Genomic DNA, 20354 nt, shown 5'->3' with positions numbered 1-20354 from the left:
AGATAAACTTGTCAGCCGGGAAATCAACATTTTGAACAGGTAAGGGTCATGCTGTTTTGATGAAAGGGTGCTGAATTTCTAAAGTTGAAATCTGAAAAGCACGAGTGATTGAATCAGAAATGTAGCTATTTTAAGCAAAGGTCTGAAATTGACTCATAACTTTGATAGCAGCACATAATGTGTTCTACTTCATGGCTGTGATCATTCGGCAAGTGTTGGTGTAGATAAAGTGTATAATTTTGGAATTGAACTCAGCAGTTTCTCAGAAACGATTTCTTGGCATTGTCACCATTCCTGATGGAAGCCGCTCCAGCTGGAGACTTGCATTTAATTAGGAATTGTAATAATGTTAGAAATTATAAGTAAGAAATGGAAAAAGAATGAGAAGCGGTGAAATAAAGGACACATCAGTCACATCGTCATTGCACTGAAGTATGAATCAAAGTGTAAAACTGAAATATTTTATTGCCTTTCAGAGAACAAGAGACCAATCTTGGATGTTAAAAACCAATTACAGCGGCGAAAAAACGATTCCAGTGGTAATAGCCTTTATCTGTCTTCAAAAAAAACAAGAAATTACATTTTAAAATGTGACCCCTGGTAATGGTGTATGGCAATTACCTGCTGGGAGCATGTCCCTCATGAGCATGCCTCGCTATATGGTTAAGTGCAAATGACAACGGCAGTACTGTACCTTGTAGAGGGCGAAAGTACGGACGCTGTAAGTGGCTAGCTCCACGGTGTCCAGCATGGTGACCTGGATCATTCCATAGGTCTCCGTTCCTCGCGACGGCCAGTACTGGTCACACTTCACCTGGCAGAGCAAGACAGAGGGCACACTGTCAGGAGTGAACTGCTACTAGCATCCACCACGAAGCTGGTGAGAGGCTTGTAGGATCACACTGATTAACAAGGAGAGAACATCAGAGAGGTCAGATCAAAGGCTTTGTCCACTGTCTAATTAAAAACGGAAGACTCAGAGTCAGCTCCTGTATCTGCTAAAAAATGAGCGCGAGTGAATCGAACATGTGCATGTGCACCCATGTGTGTCTACATTTGAAGCGGGCTTCAAAAGGGCATTAAAAAACCCACTTTGTCTTTTACCGACCTGTGATCACTTTCAATTAGCTAATTGTTGGGTAGTTCGCGACCCTTTGTCATGTACGCTTTTGGCACATTTGCGATGATTGGACACTGCATTGTGGAGGGAGATGTGTCTAAAAGCCTGTTCTCGCCTGTCAGAAGGGGACAGCAGGTTCGGCCACCTGGCTCCATATGTGCACACAACTAACTTCACTGTAAATGAGGCTAGAATTCCTCCAAATACTGGCACTGAGTGGCTTTGCAACACTCTGTGTATCTTTGAAAATGACAGACTGGCCTTTGCCATATTTTTTTTTTTACTTTACTCCTTTGGTAAGGATCATTTGGCATTAGACTGGAACAAAAAATGACTTTAAATAGGATTTAGTTCTTCACTCAAACATTTACACGAACCCTTTCTCATCAGACTAATGAAAGTCTGGCTGTCACTGGAGTTTGGCTCTGGTTTTAAAACAGCAATAATAATGTGTCTGTTCAGAAAACATTGGGCAAATATGTCCTAAACTGCTTCAGAATAATTTGGAGTCAAAAAATAGGCCATGCAGTTGCACAATCATGCTTCACTTGATTTTTCTAACACCTAATTTAATAGTTGTTCACGGGGTCTGCAAGTATCTAGAGGCGTTGAGTCACATCATTATCTAAACACTCCGGCATAGTCCACTGATTGGTCTTGCTTCTAGCTTCTCAGCTCAGCCGATTCTCTGTGGATGTTTTCAAGACTAAAATCTTGTTTGGAAAAACAGTTCTTAACAATTTCCTCCACCTACTATATGTCTTAAATGAGACGCTGAACCCATTTTCAATCAGTCACAGGCACTCTGAATAATAGCATGAGCTATAAAACTAAAAAAAACTACAAGTGTGGGGGTAAAGTTTTTCATTTCACAGAATCTCTACAAGTCTGCTCAACTCCCTTTTTACATACAGGAACGGAGCAAATGCAAACTGTCAGGACTGCAGGGACAAGGACTCGCTGCTATTGATTTGGATAACATGCAGAGGAAGAGATGTGGCGCGAGTAAGCTAATCATATTGATACTGCAGTACCGAGATGACATTTGGAAGCACCTCGGCTGTCTTAGCGAGCTGGTACAAATCGACAAAAACGAAATGCGCTAAAATTCACCCCCTCACATTTCACCTCCCCTGGTGACAGCTCCCATTCAGACGCAGAGGTAGACCTTGCAGGAGAAACTCAATTGAGTGATGGGGAACCGCTTGCAGTACAAACATATGGATTAGCAGTCACCACAGTAATGAATATCTTTGTGCTGGCTGAGGTTGGGTGGCATATTCTCCCTCACAAACACACACAGGTAAACAGATGCACACCCACCCACCCACCCCCCCCCCCACACACACACACACACACACACACACACAGGTTTCACTATCATCTGCTTCTGCTTTGAACCTTGCTTCTCACATGTCGTCGCCTGGCCTTTTGCAGAGGACACAGACCTCTTATCTCGACACATACACACACAACCACATGCACACTACTGAGTAATACCTCTGGTCTCACTTCAAGTCCTGACCTTTTAGGGTTCCACTAACTGGTAATGATAGTGCTAGAGGAAGCTGAAATTTTCCTGCTGCTGGAGCCCATCATATTTGTCGAGCTCCTGTTCTGTTTGGCATGAGACATCAGTCCGGGTGGGTAGTGGGAGGTTAACTCACTCACCATATGTGTGTGTGTCTGTATGTGTATGTATGTGAGAAAGAGATAGCGGATGTGTAGTCATGCAAAGGGTATAAGAGAAATTTAAAAAAGAACAAAAATCAAAGTCAGAGGAGCATTTATCTGCTCATCAGGAAAACACTTCTGCACCTGCATCTCTCTTGGCCCACCGTCTCATTCCTCTCATTTGGAAATCAACAAAGCCCCCTTCATTTATACAATAGGTCAGAGAGATGATGACCTCTCTGAAATTAGTCAGGGATTCAGTACGTGAGCCTTGGAAAAAGTTTTATACAACTTAGCCCCCTTTTGTCGAAGACATAGAAACTTTGTCTTTTGCTCAAAATAAGCCTTTTCATACACTAGCACATTGACGCAGTGCCTTTTTTCTACCATAACTTCGCACTAAGACACTAAAGAAGAGGACTTTTATAGTCTGACTCAATCTTTATGCACACATCTTGCACACAGGTTTAAATATATACATATATATATATATATAATCTTCACTATGCATGTCTAGTTTACTCTCACTTCAAAGTGAGTATCACTGTTTTTGCCTCGTGCTTGCTAAATTTATTTGTATCCATGTGTGTTGAACTTAGAGGGGAAAAGCTTGGTAATGGGGGACAGGGTTTCAGAATGCGAGATGTAGGGCTGCAACTGTGTGAGAATTTCACAGTATGATAACCGTCTTATTATTATCAGTCAGAATGACCCTTAAAGGGATGATAATTGTCAACTTTCATATCACAGTATACCTTGAGACCAGTATATTGCTGCATCCATAGCGAGATGTCACCTGTAGCTTTGTACCTATCCCTCTGAATATAAAAATCCAAATAAAGTTTATAAAAAAATAACAGAAATTCCTCAAAATGCAGCATACAATGTGTCTAATAAGGACAAGGAGTACAGCCAGCTTTTTAATGTTTTGCCTTATTAAACGTGTATTCATTATCAACTTGGAAACATTGTTTGTGTGATGCAGTCTGCAGTCTGATAGGATTTTTCAGGACAGTTCCACATATTGGATAATTTTAATTTTCGGGACTGATGCAGAAACAGTTTAATCAATTCAATTCACAGTCAGATGCTTCATATTGAATTGGGGGAAAAGTCATTTAAAAACTGGGATAGACATTAATATCACTGAAATACTGCTAATTGCCATTTGACTAGAAATGTACTTTTCTGTATAGCAGAGGTTGTAATTGTGAATTATAAACACCAGTGTTCAAAGAGTAATTAAACACAAAAAAAAGTTTTTTGAGATGGTGAAACATTAATATTTACTGTGTATGGAAAATTATTTTATTAGTGTAAATGTCAGCAATGCAGATAAAAACTCTTCATGTTCTTTTTGTAGATAACAGTATAATTAAACACCCTCTGCTGGTTTGGAAGTTCCAGCTCCAAAACTATTTGATGAAGCTACACTGAAATTTTCAATGTACCCTGACGTGTTGGCCAAAAACGTTTCCAGCCCCATTGGTGGAAGGCAAGTTTAGTTCTCCACGTCTCTCTCCATAGTGCTGGCAAGCCAATTGATTCTCAACTGTGTGTAGGAGGTGGGGACAGACTGAGAGGCTGTTTGATTTCTCTTTAAGTTCCTTATGTTGTGGTGTGGTGATTTTGTCCCTGAGTACGTATGTGTGGCTGTGAGTCTGAGATCAAAGCAGGGGAGCATGTTCATCTGTCACAGAGCTCTGAAAATTGCCACTCAGACACACTAAATATATATGGAAGGGTATTTACGAGGATGTGCATATCCCCGCTGAGATCGACTGAACGTGTAATAAAAATCATCTTATCAAGCATATCCGCGCTACAGATATTCTCCAAGGTACAAATAAAGGAGCTCAGTTCCAAAAAGACATAGTGTGCCCACAATTTGCCTAAATGATTGATTGCATCGATGGCTTAAAATTAAAACTGATGATAGTACATTTTGAAGGATGGAAAGTAATTTAAGTCTTTACTTGACAAAACGATTGCTTTTTTACAGACTCAATATAGATACTGAATAATGAACTGAGCGCCATGTAATGATTCCCTCCCACCCCACCAACCTCCCCAAAAAAATCAATGTCTAGGATTTTTGGAAATGAACTCTTTCATTTACAATCCCTGTTACTTCCAGTTCTCAGTCTGGGGACTCTCTTTCATTAGGGCACCCAGTGCACACACTAATAAAGCACTACATACTGGCAGGGCTCCACACTGATTTATTTCCTCCAGGGAATTCATGAGTATGATTTTGTGATGGTAATTAAATAACCCCATCCTGAATTTTGAATCTCAAGTTGCCCATGTGCTCCTTTTTTTTCGCTTTTATTAGCCTGAATGTATTTTAAGGAGCACACGGGTGTTGTTGGGTGACAATCCTCTTAACTCCAACTTCAGAGTTTTCATTATAGTGCAGAGGCTTTGGAGAGCCAAATTCAGAGAGTGCAAACAGAAATTAGATACTAGATGAAATCCTGGCATGGTGTTGCAAAAATAAATATGTAGCAATCAAGTATTAAACTCTGAGAAGTTTCTAAGTAACAAATGAAATAGAATTTGCATGATTATGAAAATCTAAATTTGTCTACACTGTACATGTTCAGAATTTTACTGACTTTTTTTTTTGTGCTTATTTTCAGCAGAGGGTATGCAAGTGTTGTCATCATGCGCAAAGTTGCCATGTCCACCATAAATGGCAAGCAAACAGCAGGAGGAGAAATAGGAAATGGTAAAAAACGCTGTTGTACAATTTTACTTCATAAACAGATTTAAAAAGAATTCATGGAGAAGTTTTTAGAGATTGCTGAGGACTCAGGAGAAGAGAAGCAACATGAAGCGATGCTGTCCACAGACAACCAAAATATCCTTTGAAGTGCTTGTGACTTTGATCAGGCAGACAAATCCTACTTTAAAGTAAGACCGGGCGTCTATATGCCTTCAAGCTTTGTTGGGTGTACTTCCCCGGTGCTGAACTAAATAAATATATACATATACTTATGTCAGGAAACTCCATTTATGGCCACATACCAGAATGTCTGGTACGTCATATTACTATTGACTTCAATGGCCTTAAGTTTTACAAGACAGACATTTGGTTTCCTCGTAGAGCAACTCCTAATTCATAGAGGCCACCTGTTGTGACATCATTCATACCTTTTATTCTTCCATAACTTGCTGTATGCAATTGCATTTTGAAAATGTATTTCTGGCTTCTTTATTTACCAGTTTATCACTAATATATCACACTGTAGTCATAATTTACGGCTTATTATTCCCAATTAAATTATTCATAGTAATTGAGCTTATATCTTGTTTATAATTAATAAGAATTTAAGTAAGCTCATGTCAATAAATTAATACATAATAAAGAATTATCTGTTGTAGAATGCAGTCAGTGATTGTCAGCGTTTTCTAGTAAATGACACCATCTGTCCATACCCGTGACTTCTCCTCCAGTCTGGTCATCATCACGATGGTGTTGGATCTTTGCTCCCACACCATCCTCCAGAAGTCGCTCAGCGTCTCTGGCAGTGGCCCCTGTGTGGCGATGTAGGCATTCTGCTTCCTGTAGCCGTCGATGTAGTTGGCATTGATGTAGTCACTGCCTGGAACGGCTGTAACAAAGACAAGTCGTATTGTAAGGATACAGCTGATAGATTACAAACAATGGGTTATTTGATCTAATAAGGTTTCTCAGAAAGAGATCAGATTAAGATTTGAATCATTTTAATGAAAATGCATGATGAATCACTTGAGATGCTTGGTACTGTATTGGAGCAAAAAGGGTACATGTGCTCTGTGGTTAAACTGGGGATTTCTAAAGTAGGAGCAGGTGTACAAAATGTCTGTGGCACTTGTGAACAAAGTCTCAATCGATGGCAGCCTCTCTCAATGGCTATCTGAGGGGTTGAGTGGTTACATGAGGTCTTACCGTCAACAGAGGTGAGCACCACTCTGGAGTGGTCATAGGCAATGACGTTTGCATAGCGATTCTTTGGCTTGTTGACTTCCATGTTGGAGTTCTCCCAGGTAAACTGCTGGCCTGGATCAATGGACTGTGAGAGAGGGCAGGAGAGAAATGACACAGAAAGATGGCGAGAGAGAGAGAGTGAGCAGACAGAGAGACACAGACAAAAAGAAAAGAAAATAGAAGCACAAAAAGAGGCTCTTAAGCGTTACATGGATAAACTGTTACCCATTCATCCGCAGCACACTATGGACAACAAAGCCTTTAAATGGAATGTATACCAACATAATGTCTCTTGAAAAGCCACAGCTGAACGCTGCAGGTAAGTGGTTTGTTTTATACAATGTGGGAGATTGTTAGCAGATAACTTGAGTCTGAACAAAGTGCTGTGTTGTTGACTCTTTTGCAACCACTGCTGCTGCACTAACAGGTTGATTTTTTGCATGACATTTGGTGCCTTGAATGCTAATGAAGCAGAAAAAAAAGGGAACTGTTTTGGTGATTTAAATCAACATAAACCAAACATCATCCTTGGATTGAGCCAACAGAGCCAACATAACCAAATGTTCTTTTTAGCCGGATGGAAAATGAGTAAAGGTTTTGCTGAAGCTTGCAGCCAACGACAAACACTCATCCTCTCCCTTTAGGATAAACCTATTAAATTACCTTATTCTGAGAAGTCACATGCATGACTTCGTGCGGTGACCATGATTATTCTCATCCTCCTTCTTTCTTTCTTTTCTCATCTTCTATTTCTGTTGCCCTTTCCAATCTTGTATTTTTGTTTCACCCTCTCCCTTTCATCCTCTCCATGTTTCGAACCCTCTCCTTCTTACGTCATTTGTCTCTCGGGCTAAGACGACAGTAGACTGCATACATATTGATCCGGGGAGATATGTGACGGCCTCCCATCCCTCGGCTCGATAATGTCACAGAGTCTCTTGTTATTCTGAATCGATCCCCCCTCAGCTCACACCGGAACCATGTCCACTAATTCCCCAGACCTTTCGCCTCGCAAATCCAGCAGCAGTGTCAAAACGACACCTTCAAAATTCCTTCACTTACTTAACGCGGCTGTAGGACTATGTAATTTAATTATTAGAGATTATCTCTTGTCGAATCTTGACAGCTCAAACATTATAATAATTATTGGATAATGGATAAAATATAGGGCACAGGGTTAGGCTTGGAGAGAGTAAGGATTAAAAACAAAGCGATGGGCAAAATAGCATTTTTAAAAGTGTTTTCCTGAGGTCTGGTATCCTGAGCTACACATGAGGCAGGGGTGGTTTGCCTTGGTGTTAAATTGCTCTCCTATGACAAGAGTAATTTTCTTGCTCTCACAATTTTGTCCTATAAAGTGGCACCTACACACAAAAGAACACACATAAAATGTATATATAAGCTATTTTAGACTCTACTATATTCCAGAGAAATCCATGTACATGCTATTTGTTTCTGAGCAAGATATGAAAAATGTGGAGTGCTCATATGCAAGAAATCTTCCACTACAGCTCCAAATTGCTCAGCACTAAGAGTCATGTGGGTATAGGCCTATTGGTGCTGATGAGCTCAGCACTGCCAATTTCTCTGTCCGTGCCCGCCAGTACGAAGAGAAAGATTTCATTTGCAGTCAAAACATGTCATATCCATTTGAGAGCTCAGTGAACACAGCAGGCACACCAGACTGATGACAACTAGCAAACAAGTACGGCCTAGGTAGAGATGGTAGAAAGAGGTGAGAAGCAAACGCCCAAGGTATTCTCGCTGACACACTGGAAATGCTTTCAAATGAACATAATGATGCTATATGACGACTGCAGCGTGATATTGCTTCCTGCGATAAAAAGACTGTCAGGGGGAGCTGCGGCATGTCAAATTCTGCTCATTACCCATAGTGCTCATTGCTCAGTGTGATGTGGACTGGCGTTGGTGGTAGAGGAAGTGTCAGGCCGCCTAAAACATCAGGGAGAGGAAGTGGTGAAGCCTCTACAAATTCTGTGCCTTGGGGTAAGGCGCAACGGGAGCAGCCGGCGAACGTGACTGTGACAAAGCGCCGTGAGCTCTGCCACAGCGGCTTGGCTGGCACAGAGATGGTCTGCCATCTGCCGGGCCATGGAGGGGGTCTTCCCTGGCTTGGAATGACTGGTGTGGAAAGGGAATGGGGCTGGGCTGGTTGCCTGCAGTCATACAAACCACTTCCCTGGCTTGATTCGTTTACACTAACTCAACAGGCCGAAAGGGTGATGTGCTGGAGGGGCACTGAGCAACACAAGAAAGCACTTAATTGAGTGCAGATTTTACCAATGCCTAATTATCTCCCCAGTTAGCTGTTAAGTTTGTGGTGAATCACATAAAAAATCCATTAGAATTATATATTATGTTATAAAATGTGCAACTTGGCGTACATTCATAAATGTATATTCTGTCATACATTAAAATGGCTCCTTCTTACAGACTAAACTTTAGTCTTCCCTCGCTGATATGAGGGAGGTGGACAAAATATTAGAAACACCTCTACGTGTAAAACAAGACAGCTTAGCTTGGGTAGAATAATTATACACACATCACATAGGTCCAACGCTATCAAAAAAACACCTACACACTTATTCTATGCTACAAAAGTTTAATTGAGACAAGTTTGATCGTCCTTGGACCTTCGTCAAGTCAAAATCTGATTAAACTTTCGTAGCAGGAAGTAAGTGTGCAGGCATTACACGTATACAGTTCAGCTACAACACAAACTAGAGCCTCCATATGACCATGAAGTTGAATTAACACCACTATAAAACAGTTTAGACGAAAACTTGGCACTATAACCTTGCTGTAGGTAGGATTTATTGCATAGCCGCTGTATTAGAATGCATTACTTTCAGCTCGGAGTACTAAAACTCATAAAAAGTCATGTATGAAATCTGAATTAATTCAAGGATTCAACTTACTCATGCATGACAAAATACACAAACACTGGATGTTAATGTAAGCACCGTATATGGTTCTAAATTACTTTTTTCATGTGGGCGATGACGATGGGTAGATGGTAGTGCCGAGCAGTTATGTAAGTTTATCAAATAGATGTTATTTTCACAGTAAACACTGGACAGGGCAGATAACAGAACAGTTATAAAAGTTTGGGCTTGCGGTGATGCTCGGGGAAAGGTCACAAGGTCATCAAAATAAATGAGCTGTTTCTCTCGGGAGTGTGAAATTGCACAACAAATTTCAAGCTGTAGCAACACATGCTGGTCACAGACAAACAGACAGAGGCAATCACAACTTTTTAGGTGAAGGTAGAAATAAGTCCCCCCAAAAAAGATCTACAATCACTCCAACAGCCTTGTTGAATCCATCAATGTGAGGAATAGAGCTGATTAGACAAAACAGATCGAACATTCAGAACAAATAAATAAAAGACAGCTCTTGTTTTTCTGTATTCAAGGATGCCTCTCCTCTTGATCTGGCCTCGCTTTGTCCCCAAACCAACTATGTGCCACTTTAAATGCAAATTCGCCCCCCCCCCTCTTCTTTTTTTTTTTTTGAGGAAGAACACTGACAAGAGATAATCCCTCACTGAGTTGCATTGGGGAGACCGCCTGCAAAATAACATTCTTCAGGGAAACATCAAGACGCACACAGATTGCTTAAGCAACTCGCCACCTGCTAGTTTTGTGAAAAAGCATCTCGCAGCATTAAATGTAAGTGTTGGTTTCCTGGTGGGATTGGTAATAGAGTTGTAAAAATGACTGAGGAATGTCTGTGAAAGAAGTCTTCCATAATCCATTAGAATACATGCATATGGGATCAAAGAGGCATAAACACAAAACTTCCTCCCAGACACGATAACAAAGAAATGCATTTACACGCTTTAAAGTGAGTGGGGAACACTGATATGGCATTAGCGCATGGCTCTTACCTCATACTCCTGGGAAAAGCGGAGGCCGTCGTTGGCCTTTAGTCGCTCGATGTGGTCAGCCAGGTCAACGACAGGAATGGGTGGGTGCTCCCTCATTCCTGAGAGAGGAAGAGGAGGAGGAGGGGAGAAAGAAACAAAGAATAGAGTGAGATCTAGCTGTTCATACATTAGACTTACACATCGACTTACACAAACACTGGTTGGACCACAGGGTGAGTGAGGCTGCCAGTGGGACCATGAGGTGGCTGTGTAACGGTGAGGAGAGTGCACTTTGTTCAACAATGCATGAAGAGCGGGAGAGAAGAGAGAAAGGAGAGAGAGCGCACAAGTTGAAACAGGCTGGTGACATTTGGTGACATTTGGTGACATCGTCATGCTAAGTGAGGAGGACAGAGGTGGGGCTGGCACGGCGATGCACATGAGTGACTGGGTGAGCATGCTCCTGGAGGGAAGCAGGAGGCAGACATCGCTCTGACTCCACAACGCTCAATTGGTGGCAGAGGTGGGATCAGAGCAAGAACCCACAAGTCTCTACAAATCAGTCACACTGTCACTTCCCAGAGAAGAAAAAAACTGACTGGTCACCAGCCAAAACTCATTTCTTTGAAAATCTCTTTCCCTACAATAGACTATCTTTCGGCCCAGCCTGGAGCGCTTGGGCTGGATTAATTTCAAACAACCCCCCTGCTGCTCTCTAGATTTCTCATCGCCGAGTTATTGGATGATTTATTGCTAATCTACCGACACAAATTCCCCCTGTGCCTCTGAACTTGGCAAGGCTCTGCGCTTAAACGGATTGCTGGGAACTTGCCTTATGTGTTAAAAGTTAACTGTATGCGACGCATGAAGAGGCTCTAAAGTTATACATGAAGCATCATTAACCTTACAGCCTTTGAGTCACACAGAGATCAGAAAGACACTTTAAAAAGGTATGTATATTAACATTAGTGCCTTTGCCTCTGAGCGCATCTGTAAGGTCATGGGTCACGCTTTCAGATGAGCGACTGCTGCAAGCTCATTATTGCCGTAATGCTAATGGCTAATGGCTGGTAACTATGGCCACTGCACAAGATGAGACCTAACCAATTACACTAATTTAATAGTATCACACTGAGGGACCTATGAGCACATTAACATCAGTGTGTATGTGTTTGTGCATGTTCACCGAGGTCTTTTACAACCATGTTGTTGGGTAAATGGAGAGTGAAGCCATAGATAACAAGGCTAATGCATGGCAAGAGTAACTGTCCGCACTGCTCAACTATCCATGAAACCACCTAGTCCCCTGCTTCCGCACCAAAAAGGTGTTGTGGGAGGTTCACAGCCAAGAGAGGACGTTCCTGCATCCTTGGAGCGCCAGAGGCTACAAGCTTGTGGGCTTGTGATGTCTGTCGGGATTGCGAAGGGGGAATGGGATCACGAGCGAGTGAGAGAGGAGGAGAGACTTCATGTGTGGGAAATACACAGTAGGTGAGAGAGCAGACTAACTTGGAGTGTTGGGGCAGCGATGAGAGCTGGGACCTGTGGAGAGAGGAGAGTGAAGGAGGGAGGAAGAAGAACACTCAATCAATGGGGATGGCTCAGGATCAGACCGGGGCCAAACAGTATCTGCAAATAACCTTTCAAGCTAGTTGGAGTGCGCAGCGGGTGGTGTTTGCCCTCTCAGGACAATTCAAGTAGTGTAGTTCGGGCTGTTAAACAGAAGTGCATACAAAGCCTGACTTTAAAACACTCTGCTGTGACTGCTCAGTGTGAACTGCACTACTGAGTACATGTTCAGTGTTAAATCTTCACTTCACTTTGGTTATGATGACATTATAATCATTAAAGTGTTAACTGTGATCTGGGAACATGACATGTGAGTGGTCAGATGATCAGACAGGTTGTAAACAAGTCACTTTTACCAGATGATCTAAACCACTTTAGGCAGATAAAATAAAACTGAGCTCATCTGAATGTTGGTAATATCTCCTCATTGCACATTAAAATACTCCTCTGTGACTACTTAACTGTAAATTGCGCTACTCCGTAAATGGCACTACATACTTCATCTGAAGTGTCAAACACAAGTGATCTCACTTAAGTATTTGCAAATACTATCTGAACCAGGTCTGCCAAGGATAAACCCGGTCAGTTACTCATAGAACCACACGCCTGCTCCTGAAGTGCCACAAGGTGCAGCTGATGTCTGTTTAACAAACCAACATGCTGGAGACATGAGCTGCAATCGGCTGAACCACTTAACAGCAATCAGAATCAGGGCAGGAATGATCACCTGCTGTGGGTGAATCAAAGAGAAAGAGAGCTGGGGGACAGAGGAACGAACTGTTCAATATTCGCACCGCTCAACCTTGGAATCTCACACGTTTTCGCGAGCTTGACGCAGCCTTGGTGATTTTTGATAATCACAAGTCTTGAAGGAAAACAGCGAGGTGGAAAGGGAGAGAAAGAAGGAGAAAAATGTTGACGTAGAAAGAGAGAGGGGGGGCAGAGTGTGAGCGAAAGAGAGAGAGAGATTACCCTACAGGGGGAAATGGAAGACAAAAGAGGAAAGAGGTGGAGTGGGAGGACGGGAGGACAGGGCTCTTTTAGAGCGGCAGCACTGCTTAATTCCTCTGCAGGGGTTCAAAGGGGCTGTGTGTGTTTCTGCGTGTGTGCCTCTGTGTGTACGGCAAACGGGATCTTTAATAACCCGTGAGAAGGGATGCACACATACACACACGCACAGAAAACACACAGAAACGCACACAAGCGCGCGTGCACCGGGGTTGACATTTTCTCTCAGCTCCATTGTTCCCATCCGCCTGGCTCACCTTGACATCAGAGGTAGCAGGACTCATTACCAGCTAGGGGGAATGAAAGGAGCTCATGGAGGGAGGAGGAGCGAGGAATGGGGGAGGAGGTAGGAGATCAGGAGGGAAAAAGGAAGAAGGCTGATGCTGAGGCGGGCACCCTGACACAACACCCCCCCACCCCCATCCCCACTTCACCACCGTGCGTGGATGGAATCTGAATTCACTCGGCCTGACTCCATTGATACCGTCCAAAGCTGGGCATTATGGCGAGCATGATTTGTTTGTTTTCTCTTATTGACCAATTAGTCTTTTTTTGAGAACTGGTCAGATTTACAGCCTGAGGATAAATAACAAAATAAGCAGGACACATGAATTTCATACAGCAACACCTGCTACAAAGCACTAATAAACAAGAGATCCATCAAAAGAACAGGAAGGCAGGCGTTCGCTGCAGAAGTAGATTGCTTTTGGAAAGGCTGTTTAGAGTTTAGTTGAAGAAAAAAAAAAGAAAAAAAAAAGAAGAAAGAAAAATCATTCCAAAATGCAATATCTACTATTTGAGGAAAAAATAAAAGCTTGAAAATACAAGATGTTACGAAACACTATTAAAGGTATGAGCCACCTTTAGATATTTTCTTTCAGCGTAGAAGATAGGATCATCTGATAAATTTCTGGGGGGATTTTCATTTTGGAATGAAGCCCTTTCAAATCCTCAGTCACAGAGGCAGAATACACTTTTTATTCATTGTTTATGGAAGCAATATTCACTGAATCTGCACACCTGATTAAAATGCACACAATTAGAATATAGTATAGATACTCACACAATATATAACACACTTATGACACAGAAAACTTTCTTTAGTTTACCACTAAGCAGGACTGTGAGGGCAAGTGGAGATGATCACTTGTTGATGTCAATCAGAATTAGGGCTGGGTGATATGGATAATACCTCAAAATCAATACTGCGGCGATATTGTGGGCTTGACTATTGATGCTTTCACAAAATATTTACACAAGGATATTTTTTATAAATAATTATCAGTAATGTGGATGTAAAGTGGATATATAAAGTCTGTAAAAGCAAATAATAGAACAGCTAGGAGAGTCTGGTTCGTAAAGTTCAGAAAATCATTGAACTGTAATGAAACCAACAAAAGAGACTTGCGATATTATGATATCTAAAATCTAAGACGATATCTAGTCTCATATTGCAATATTGATATGATATCCATATATTGCCCTGCCCTCATCAGAGTTATCATGTATCTAAGTTTCCAACTTGTAAACGGTATTCATGTCAACATCCAAATTGCGATTATGACATATTGTGAAGTTATATTGTTCAGTATTTTAATCCTCACAAAACCAGCTCTGCTGTAATGCAATCATCAAGTTGTCAACATGGCAACCTCTCCATCTCTACCACCTGTTCCATATGACATGGACACATTAGTTCATTTAAGGGCAGTTGCTGAGGGAAAGCAGAGCAAATATTACCATATGTTGCTACATGAATGGTAATCGTTTATTACCTGGGGTCTGGTAGTTGAGTCTTCTCATCTCCACAGGGTCGGAGGAGTTGGCCAGCAGGGAGTCTTTCACCCCACCTGAGTGCTCATCCTTTGGTAGGGGTGACGCCCGCTTCCTGAGGTGGCAGAAACAGACAGTAAGGCGTTAACCACATCGTACCAAGACCACCTATGTGCTCAATACAAGAGCACCAACTCAGCCATCAATTCCTTAAGCTAACTGCAAGTGGGAATGACAGGATGATTGAGAGTGACATCAATGTTTCCTCTATAAGTTTGGGAAAAAGCACTGAAGGGAACACACATTTTCACTGTGGCGCACTCTTGATGAGGTTAATGGCATAGTTAAGGGTTCTTGAAACTAGTTCTGAGGACCAGCAATTCAAGAGACACTAGGTACCAGGGCATTACCCCCATTAGTTTGCCAACTGGAGTTTAATGTGTTTGAAGAAACGCCATCATTTTCCTGGAGTGGGCTAGGTTGGGTTTGTTTGCTGCTGGATAGGTGACAGCTGCTGTGTGGGTATGTGTACAAGAGCGTGTGTGTTTGAGTGTAGCAAAGATTTAAATGTGTGATTTTTGCTGCTGTGTGTGTGTGCTAACAACACATTGTGTTTACTGGCTTTCCAGATTGAGAGGAAAACAGGCGGATGCTGTAATTAGCTCATCAGCTGGGTGGCACAACACTGGGTAATTAGACCAGTTCTGCAGCACCTGCGCTGCCAGGCCCGGGCTAGCTGAATCTAGCATAGCACTAAACAGCACAGCACAGCTCGGCCTGGTTCGGCTCAGTCGACCGTAGCTTTGTCCATCAGGCGGAGAGAGGGAACAGAAAACGCAGCCTGCCTGTATTCTAACGTTCAGACAGCCAGCATCTGTTGACATACGCACACAAACAGGCACACAGATGTACGCTTTCCCACCTCACTTTCACAACTACACACACTCACACAGATACAGCTGCAGACTCACAAGCCTTCTGACTGCAAATGGAAATGGGCGGAAGGAAGCATCAGGGCGCCCTGTGGAAATTTCACATCTCATTGCACTCCATTTGCAAGTGGCGAGCGTGGGTTTTAGGCAGGAGCAGGGCCTTCTGTTGAAGCCAGGCGTGGTGAGAATACATAAAGCTGGTGGTGCACACACAGCCTTAACCCGGTCCACCTCGGCCGTTGGGGCTTGGGCCTCACCGCCACCTGTTATCTTATGCTGCAGGGGCTTAAGCTAATGCTAGCAGCGTGACGGCTAATCTATGACAAGCATCTTTTCCTCTCCAGCAGAGAGAGCTGAGCCAGACCGTATCCGGTTTTCCCAGAGATCACTGCTGGTGCTGGGCTGGGCTGGGGGAGGGGGTGGAAGACTCGGGCATCTGCGATCTGTTCTCCACACCCCTCATCTCTCCCTCTGACCCAATCAGATGCCAATCTACATCACACTTTAGTGCCGGGCTAAAGTAAACATGGCAGCAATCTCAATGGGGTTATTCATCTCAGGCTAAAAGTGAGGGTTAAGACGTGTGAGAATGTAAGTACACACACTTACACACATGCACGGTGTGAGTGTACGAGTGTGTGTGCAGTACGGGGCGCACTTAATGAGGGTAGAACAGGGCCCTTTGTTGAGACTCCTGCCACGAGGAAGCAGGGAGAAGGGAAAAAAGGCTAAAAGTGGAGGAATGGGTCTCGGTGGAAAATGTCAGCTTAAAAGATGGGAACATTTCTTTTTCAGCAGTTTCCCCGTCTGGCATTTACTTCACAATGGCCCATTCAGCAGCAGGTGATGCCTTGGCATATTCAGATGGGGCCAATCCTGGAGGGGCGCGCTGACACTGGCTGGATAATGAAACACAGCACGGAGACAAACCATGGCAGACAGGACGATCTGAGGAGGAGCACTGGCACTAGATGTGGAACATGCACTGGTACACGGACGTGACCTGGGGGTTCCTTTGACCCCAGTTATCAAAGGCTGCAGAGTCAGCTGCTTCTCATGTCTTGTAAAATGGAACAAATCAGATTAAAGAGGTTTCCTTTCATTTCTGTCTGAGTGGACTGTTTTTGTATAATGCCAATTGGAGCTGAGAGGAAGCTGACCCTGCAACCCTGAAGAGCTGATGAATACCACCACATTTCACAACACAGATGATAGGGACTTGGGTGGTGGAAGATGAAGTTGTGACTGATGTAACAGTGACAGTACCCACCTTTCCTGTTTGCTGCTTTCACAAGGGGCAAAAAGAGGGGGAGGGGTGTTAATAGGTAATTGTCATCCATGTGGATCTATAACGTCTTTGTTTAAAGTTTGTTCTAACTCTAAAATTTTCAGAAAGCTAGATCCATTTCTTCCAAAAATGTAAGCCACATCTTAATGGCACAGTGTAAAAAGTTATCTTATGAATTACTGGAGACTTTTGAGGATAACCTCATCATTGTTCACTGCTCGTATTGGGCTTGATGAATATGCGGGTAGAAATAACAACCATAGCTGGAGTGTTATTATTCCCTTGCACATTTACTGCTGTCCAAGGTGTAAAGGGCACACAGCCACCTCCCCACTGCCCCTCCTGTCTATGTGCTGCTCAGCAGTGAGCTGTCTCAAGGCCTATTATTAACCAGTCTCATTCTAGGTCTGCTGGAGACGGTAGCATTACAGCAATCTGGTAGGCTGTGGGTGGTTGGAGAGTGAGTATGATGGGAATTGTAAAATTTGTAATGGAGCCATCAGGAGAGGATAGGGAGGCAGAACTTTATCAGTCAATCAATCGATTCCCATCTAAATGGTACCTTTATGGAGTCCAAACCAAATTATTATTATTGTCTTCTTTGTGAACATAAAATAATTGTTTAATGCAAACATGCCTCACAAAAGGCCACGAGTTGCAACTGATGGTTATTAAATATAAAGAACTGCACCATTAAGCTAAGTAACTGAATGAATTAATGAATAAATCAATCAATTTCTTCACTTTTATTCATCAATGCGAAAAAAAATGTATAGTTCCAGGCTCTCAAATGTGAGAGTTTGCTGCTTGTCATTTATTATAGTAAAATTAGTGCTTTTTTGTCAAAATGAGACATTTAATGAAATCACCCTGGGCTCTAGGATATTGTAATGGGCATTTTTTTTTAACAGTTTTCGAATGTTGTTATGAAACAAAACATCATCTGGGAAAGGATTTGTCAGATTAATATAAAACAAAAATAACCATAGGTTGCAGCCTTATTATTTTTGTCATGAACTAATCTGTTAATTATTTGATTGACTGATTAATAGTGAAAAATAGCATCACTGTTTCTAAACCCAAAGATATTCAATTTACTAAGATATATCTAAAAAGAAAAGGAACGTTTAGTCACAGTTTAGTTGTAGTAGCAGCCAGGAAATGTTTGGCTGTTTGTTTTTACTTAATATATAAAACTAATGGACTTGTTGCTGCAGCACTAGCTATCATTATCTATTTGTACGTGCCTCCCCAGCACCTTGTTGGCCTGCTTGTATCCACGGTGTGCTGCACAGTGGCAGCTAAAGTGCTTTTAAGAGATATTGACTGAGCTTTTAGTTAAGCCCTCTGTTGCAGCCTTCTGTTTCTTATTTGAAATGACCAATGGTGTTGGCCAAAACACATTTCTCACTCCTAACTAACGGTTTTTGACAGCCAAGCTGTACTTTTCATTAGGGAGGCGATGTCAGCTGCCGTTTCAACTGACACGTCACATAGTACTGTTAAAAACGACCAACCAGGCCAAAATCTTCTGGGGCGAAATGAGGATTTTCTAAAAGACAAATCAATCCACCGTTGGTTCCTTTCCCGTCACACTGTATATTATGGTAAGGAAATTGGATGTTACAGTTTGGTGTGTGAGCAGCCTGGTGCAAGTGGCAGAGGGGAACATGTCTCATTAACATTCCTGATGCAACCAAAAGAAACCTACAATCACAAGTGTCGATGCAGTTCAACCTCATACAGACATGGAGGAAAATGACTGAGAACAGCCTCTTACTTCTTAAAGAGCAGGATGGCGATGACGATGATGATGATGAGGACCACAGCCAGCACTGGGCCCATAACCCACAACATTTCAGGTTGTTCCATCCCCTGAGCCATACTTGTTGTGACCTGGATTGGGTCTGAGTAGGGACTGGCAGAAAATGTCATCTGGAAGACAAAAGAAAAGTGCAGGTACATGAGAGCAGAGTCACGTCAGATCTACAAGATGTATGCAAGGTTTTCCCTTCTTATCTAAACATACAGTGGCCTTCCTAAGGGGTTTTTTAAAAGCCAAGTTAAAAATAGTCCACACATCCCAGAGAAAAAGAGCTGAAAGTTAAGAGAACAAGCACGTTAGCCTGCTGTTAAAGTAAAGTAAACCTTTTTTGTTAATAACTTTTTGGTTGGTTTTCTCAAAGCATGCTGGCAAGGTGAAAAACTGTGGGTGCATATTACCACATCAGCAACCTCCAACACACAGACTCAAGGCAAGAACAGCCTTTTTATGATGATGCTAGGATTACAAAAGGATATGGGTCATAGATTTGTTTTCATACATTTGAGAAGTGGCAGACAATGGGAGACAATGGCTGACAAGCTAACAACAACAGGCAGCATCCTCTATTCTCAAAGTGGAAATCGACCAGTTTTTTGCTGTAACTTATCATTATGAAGTAAGTGTTGATTGCACATGTCATGGCTACAGAATAATGGCATCAACAGTGGTTATGTTGGTTCCCTACAATTCCTGCTTTCACTATGCAGCTCTGTTAGCTACCAGGTATGATCTCCTAGAAAAATGAAGGCTCAATTTACGGCACAAATGAAGTGAGCTTTTTGAAGAGAGTAGCGCTTTTCCCAAAAACAAAAGAGTTTGGGTGGTTGCGAGACAGTGTAGTAAAGACACAAGTCATTTACTCTAGTACTTGTCTTATTCTCCTGGGTCTGGTGAAGACCCTGCTTGAGGCAGCTTCTGCCAACTGCTCAATCGGCTGCGCGCTTTACCTTCAGTACCAATTTGTGTCCGGTACTAAACGTTTGCAAGTGCTGCGTTGATTAAAAGTTGTCTGTCTAGACTTTGAATTAAGAGAAAAACAACAAAGAAAAAACTATTTAAGAAAGGGAATAACAGACAGGTATTATACATTATTTTCTGTGGCTCATGTAACAATGTTGGAAATAATGAAATATATAAAAATAAATATAGTATTAGTTGCGTCTACCTTGAAAAGGAAAGGGAATCAAAATATGTGACTGTAGATTTTTTTGTTTCTGGCACCCTGAGAACTAAGTTATTTCATGCTAATAATAGGTTCACGGTTCAAGGATGCAGCAGAACAAGCCATAAAGCTATCGACCTA

General features: G+C 42.3%; 1 protein-coding gene across 3 annotated transcripts in view; it reads right to left on the bottom strand.

The window, feature by feature from the left end:
* Positions 1–20354, bottom strand: part of LOC126408757 (receptor-type tyrosine-protein phosphatase F) — a 188402-nt gene that overhangs the window by 16132 nt on the left and 151916 nt on the right. For all 3 annotated transcript variants that reach the window (XM_050074419.1, XM_050074418.1, XM_050074420.1), the window contains 6 exons: positions 19007–19161; positions 15009–15121; positions 10678–10775; positions 6729–6852; positions 6236–6411; positions 695–814 (listed from right to left, as the gene is read on the bottom strand). In XM_050074419.1, the coding sequence (XP_049930376.1) occupies positions 695–814; positions 6236–6411; positions 6729–6852; positions 10678–10775; positions 15009–15121; positions 19007–19161 (786 nt within the window). The remainder of the gene's footprint in view (positions 1–694; positions 815–6235; positions 6412–6728; positions 6853–10677; positions 10776–15008; positions 15122–19006; positions 19162–20354) is intronic.

The sequence above is a fragment of the Epinephelus moara genome, chromosome 21 (genome assembly GCF_006386435.1).
Source record: "Epinephelus moara isolate mb chromosome 21, YSFRI_EMoa_1.0, whole genome shotgun sequence".
Taxonomy (NCBI): Eukaryota; Metazoa; Chordata; class Actinopteri; order Perciformes; family Serranidae; genus Epinephelus; species Epinephelus moara.
Note: the sequence above shows the minus strand (reverse complement) of the source record. Positions and strands in the feature narration are given on the sequence as shown.